Source organism: Austrofundulus limnaeus, unplaced genomic scaffold (genome assembly GCF_001266775.1).
Source record: "Austrofundulus limnaeus strain Quisiro unplaced genomic scaffold, Austrofundulus_limnaeus-1.0 Scaffold292, whole genome shotgun sequence".
Taxonomy (NCBI): Eukaryota; Metazoa; Chordata; class Actinopteri; order Cyprinodontiformes; family Rivulidae; genus Austrofundulus; species Austrofundulus limnaeus.
The window spans coordinates 71,357-76,847 of NW_013952694.1; the positions used below are offsets into that span (position 1 = coordinate 71,357).

Genomic DNA, 5,491 nt, shown 5'->3' on the forward strand with positions numbered 1-5,491 from the left:
TAAGTCAAATGAGGAACAATTATAGCTCTATACAATATAAGCAGTGCTTTGTCGTTAAACAATTCTCTTGCCTTATATAGTACAGCATTAGATTTAGCTATTTTTGTTTTCAGATAATTAAGATGAGATTTCCAGGTCAGGTTTTCTTCAATAATTACACCCAAAAATTTCAGTTCACTCACTCTACAAATTACATTACAATACACTTTAAATAATGCATCAACCATAATTTTTCTATTACTAAATATCATATAATTTGTTTACTATTTACTATTAAAATACCACAACTTGGTCAATTTTAATTGGATTTTCAAATGGATTGTTTTGTTGTAAATGTGGGACATGTTTTAAAATGGCATACTTACAATGGGCATTAATATAAAAATAACGTTATGCAGATAAAAGTAAAATAATAGCAATATACACAGAATACATTTAGATTACATTTACTTTTATATGTCTTTACAAATAAAAATATAAAGCAAAATTATAGATGTTTATAAAAAAAGTATAAAAAATTGTACTAGCAGTGGTAATTAATATGGAAGAACCCATTTACATATATTTTTCTCCCTAGACATGCAAATAATAGGGTGTACAAAAAACGTACAAAAGAAAAAAATAATCTCAATAGTGTGAATGCAATGCTATGAAGCTTTCACACAATAAAGAAAAACATGAAAACAACATGAAAACAATAGTGTGAATGCTGCTTAACAGCATTCACACTGACCAAAAAAGATTTGACACTGGGAGTGGTTAAATCTGGCTCTGCCTACTTTAACAAGCAGAATGACTAGTTTGTCAAGAAGTCAGTGACTGATCAGTCGGACGCACAACGTCTTAAAGGAGTGTTGATTTTAAAGTGTTATTGGTTTTTTTTAAATTGGAGTAAACATTGACAGGTAGGAATCATTGTATAAATCAATATTTTTTAACACAGCATATCTGTATTTACTTTGACAAACCAACTCATGTTATCTGTTTTAGGTTGTACGGTCCACAATGACTTCCAACGAGGAAACAGAAGAACATGATCTGTTTGCGCACAATCACAAACAGACCACAGCTGAAAGGTAGGGGTTTGCTGTTGCTGACTGTTCTATAGCTTACAGTTCTGTTCTCATGTCAAATTATTTTGTACATTTTGTATTAAAGACCATTTGTCAAGATGAGAGCAGATTCCAAAATCCCATGGAGTGCGTCCATGAGGTCTGACCCGTCTAAGCACGAAGGAATTGAATTCAAGGAAAAAAGATTTGGTGTTTATTCATGGTAAGACTATACTGTGAAATTTGGTTAATTAGAAAAAACAAGTGTTTCAATCATTTCATAACAAGAAATGTGACAATTGAAAGTTTATCTTGGGTTAAAGTCATTTAAGAGGCCAGAGACCTCATTTACTAGCCAAATGTAGAGATGGCCTGAGAGGTCTAAATGGATACCTATTGAGTTCAGTGATAGAGGCCCCTCTGATCAACAAATGTAATCATTTAAACTAGATGCTTATTGTATGATTRTRCTGATTAGCACAGRAAAAGTAACTCATTCATAAAATATCTTTCTGTTCAGTCCATACCCTGAAATTTKTTTGATGTTTGTGTTGAAGCCAGGAGAACCTGATGTGTCCAGAACCATSTGGGCCCAGCTGTGTGTCCCTAAGGAGTGATCAGTCAATWGATTTACCAATCGAATTCAAAGGTGGAGGCTGTTCTGATAAAAWAATGTGAGACCTCAAAGCAATTATCCTGGTCCTATTTGGACCAGTAAACAAAGTTTWATTGAATTATTAATTAATTATTAAGACCCTGAATTCAGTTCATCAAATGAAATGTGACTAATGAGTCTATTTTATGTTAAAGTCATTTGACAGACAAGAGACCACATACTTTGGACAGCCAAATGNAAATAAAATACATTCAAACACAATAATCTCTAAATAACAGAACTAACCTAAACCAACTCCGTATCAAGACAACCAATCCTATAAGGATATATTAAACCCATCCATCCATCCATCCATCTTATAATATCTGCTCCTTTATAAACAAAAAATACATATAAATTAAAATACATTTAAACACAATAATCTCTAAATAACAGAACTAACCAAAACTGACTCCGTATCAAGACAACCAATCCTATAAGGATATATTAAACCATTTCATATTTATTCAATAAATTAATTTTTACCCTTTTCTTAAACAAAAACATTGAGGAAGCATTTTTACATTTGTTATCCAAAACATTCCACAGTTTTACTCCTTGAACAAACGTGCATCGTTCCTTTAAGTTTAATCAAATTACTGTCTTCACAAACATCTCTGGTCCTTTCAATTTATAATTACTGACTTTCTTGGTGAAATATGATTGAATATTTTGAGGTAAAGCATTTGTATGAGCCCTATACATAACCTGCAAAATTCCATAGTCAACCAGTTCATAAAATTTTAGTAACTTTAATTGATGAAATAATATGTTAGATGGATGAGTGTAATGTTTTCTTGTGATGATTCTTACGATTCGTTTCTGTAGAATAAAAATAGAATTTGTAGCCGTTCTACATGCCTTCCTCCAAACCTCAACACAATAAGTCAAATGAGGAACAATTATAGCTCTATACAATATAAGCAGTGCTTTGTCGTTAAACAATTCTCTTGCCTTATATAGTACAGCATTAGATTTAGCTATTTTTGTTTTCAGATAATTAAGATGAGATTTCCAGGTCAGGTTTTCTTCAATAATTACACCCAAAAATTTCAGTTCACTCACTCTACAAATTACATTACAATACACTTTAAATAATGCATCAACCATAATTTTTCTATTACTAAATATCATATAATTTGTTTACTATTTACTATTAAAATACCACAACTTGGTCAATTTTAATTGGATTTTCAAATGGATTGTTTTGTTGTAAATGTGGGACATGTTTTAAAATGGCATACTTACAATGGGCATTAATATAAAAATAACGTTATGCAGATAAAAGTAAAATAATAGCAATATACACAGAATACATTTAGATTACATTTACTTTTATATGTCTTTACAAATAAAAATATAAAGCAAAATTATAGATGTTTATAAAAAAAGTATAAAAAATTGTACTAGCAGTGGTAATTAATATGGAAGAACCCATTTACATATATTTTTCTCCCTAGACATGCAAATAATAGGGTGTACAAAAAACGTACAAAAGAAAAAAATAATCTCAATAGTGTGAATGCAATGCTATGAAGCTTTCACACAATAAAGAAAAACATGAAAACAACATGAAAACAATAGTGTGAATGCTGCTTAACAGCATTCACACTGACCAAAAAAGATTTGACACTGGGAGTGGTTAAATCTGGCTCTGCCTACTTTAACAAGCAGAATGACTAGTTTGTCAAGAAGTCAGTGACTGATCAGTCGGACGCACAACGTCTTAAAGGAGTGTTGATTTTAAAGTGTTATTGGTTTTTTTTAAATTGGAGTAAACATTGACAGGTAGGAATCATTGTATAAATCAATATTTTTTAACACAGCATATCTGTATTTACTTTGACAAACCAACTCATGTTATCTGTTTTAGGTTGTACCGTCCACAATGACTTCCAACGAGGAAACAGAAGAACATGATCTGTTTGCGCACAATCACAAACAGACCACAGCTGAAAGGTAGGGGTTTGCTGTTGCTGACTGTTCTATAGCTTACAGTTCTGGTCTCATGTCAAATTATTTTGTACATTTTGTATTAAAGACCATTTGTCAAGATGAGAGCAGATTCCAAAATCCCATGGAGTGCGTCCATGAGGTCTGACCCGTCTAAGCACGAAGGAATTGAATTCAAGGAAAAAAGATTTGGTGTTTATTTATGGTAAGACTATGCTGTGAAATTTGGTTAATTAGAAAAACAAGTGTTGCAATCGTTTTATAACATGAAATGTGACAATTGAAAATTTATCTTGGGTTAAAGTCTTTTAAGAGGCCAGAGACCTCATTTACCAGCCAGATGTGGAGATGGCCTGAGAGGTCAAAATCGATACCTATTGAGTTCAGTGATAGAGGGCNGCCCGCCTCAGTGCATGCACTCATCACAAACCTCATCAGGGGGAAACTGCTTCCCTCTGCAAGCCTCTGGATAACTACACGGCCAGCAGCAGCCAATCAGATCCCTCCTGAGTACATTGACATGGTGACAGAAGTCAGAGGATTCACTGACTCACAGAAGGAAGAATACTTCAAGAGGAAATTCAGAAAAGAGGAACAGGCCAGCAGGATAATCTCCCACATCAGGACATCACGAAGCCTCCACATCATGTGCCGCATTCCTATCTTCTGCTGGATCACGGCTACAGTTCTGGACCATGTCCTACAGATGGAAGAGNAGTCCGCAGGACAGAGTTCTGACTTGGGGGTAATGTACATGATGGTTGTCAACCAGGCAAACGGAAGTTATACATTTTTTGTGACTCAGCAGGGGGAGCAAGACTTGTGTAAAAGTATGAACCAGCCTTGTCTAATTTCCCTCTGGGATTAATAAAGTATTTTTGATTTGATTGATTTAACAAAAAATGTGACAATGAAGGAAATCATAGATCATTGTCAAACTTGTTGTTAATCTACCTCTCCAAATATAACTATCCTTACGCTAGTGTTGATGGCAGAATATGGTGTATTTAATAAGCTTTAAAGCAATTTAAAATATATATTTGTTCTCTTTGAGGTGTTGGAAGAAGACATTACCACTTTTGTAAAAGATGAACTGAAGAGGATGAAGAACATCCTGTGTCCAGAAGGTTCAGAGAGGCTTAAAGAAACCGCTGGTGAAAAGGAGCAAAACAAGAGCAACAGAGAAGCATTTTTAAACATTGTTCTGAACTTCCTGAGAAGAAGAAAGCAGGAAGACCTGGCTAACAGTCTGCAAAACAGTACGATAGTTCTCTTTTCGCTCACATCTTTTGTACATCATTATGTAAAATATCTGATATATATGTAATAATGTCTGAATAATGGACTTTGTCACATTTTTACCTATTTTTTCTTTAGAACTGCATGAGATGATTTGTCGACAAAAACTCAAGACTAACCTAACAAGAAGGTTTCGGTGCTTGTTGGAGGGAAATTCCAGAGAAAAGAAACCAAATTTTGTGAATCAGATCTACACTGAGCTCCACATCACAAAGCATGGGACAGAAGGGGTCAATAGTCAACCTGAGGTCCAACAGATAGAAGCTGCATCTTGGAAACCAGCAGGTTCAGAAACCATCATCAAATGTGAGGATATTTTCATCCCTGGAAAAGATGAACCAGTTAGAACTCTGATGACCAAAGGAGTTTCTGGCATTGGGAAAACAGTCTTTACACAGAAGTACATTTTGGACTGGGCTGAAGACAAAACATACCACAACATACACTTTATCTTCCCGTTCACGTTCCGAGAGCTTAATTTACTGAAAGATAAAACCTACAGCTTAGTGGGACTCATTCATTACTTCTTCAC

The 5,491-nt window shown here is 34.0% G+C and overlaps 2 protein-coding genes and 1 long non-coding RNA gene across 3 annotated transcripts; all 3 read left to right on the forward strand.

Annotated features, from left to right (window-relative positions):
• The first annotated feature begins 3,416 nt into the window (after positions 1–3,416).
• LOC106526733 (uncharacterized) lies at positions 3,417–3,967 on the forward strand. Its single transcript, XR_001311299.1, has 3 exons — positions 3,417–3,495; positions 3,581–3,666; positions 3,749–3,967. It is a non-coding gene; the product is annotated as an uncharacterized LOC106526733 (long non-coding RNA).
• Positions 3,968–4,059: 92 nt separating this feature from the next.
• LOC106526725 (protein NLRC3) lies at positions 4,060–4,528 on the forward strand (the record flags this gene model as incomplete). Its single annotated transcript, XM_014021397.1, is given in 1 exon segment — positions 4,060–4,528. A coding segment is annotated over 1 exon segment (469 nt), but the record flags the coding sequence as incomplete, so codon positions are not given.
• Positions 4,529–4,714: 186 nt separating this feature from the next.
• LOC106526734 (protein NLRC3) lies at positions 4,715–5,491 on the forward strand (the record flags this gene model as incomplete). Its single annotated transcript, XM_014021406.1, is given in 2 exon segments — positions 4,715–4,919; positions 5,038–5,491. Coding segments are annotated over 2 exon segments (659 nt in total), but the record flags the coding sequence as incomplete, so codon positions are not given.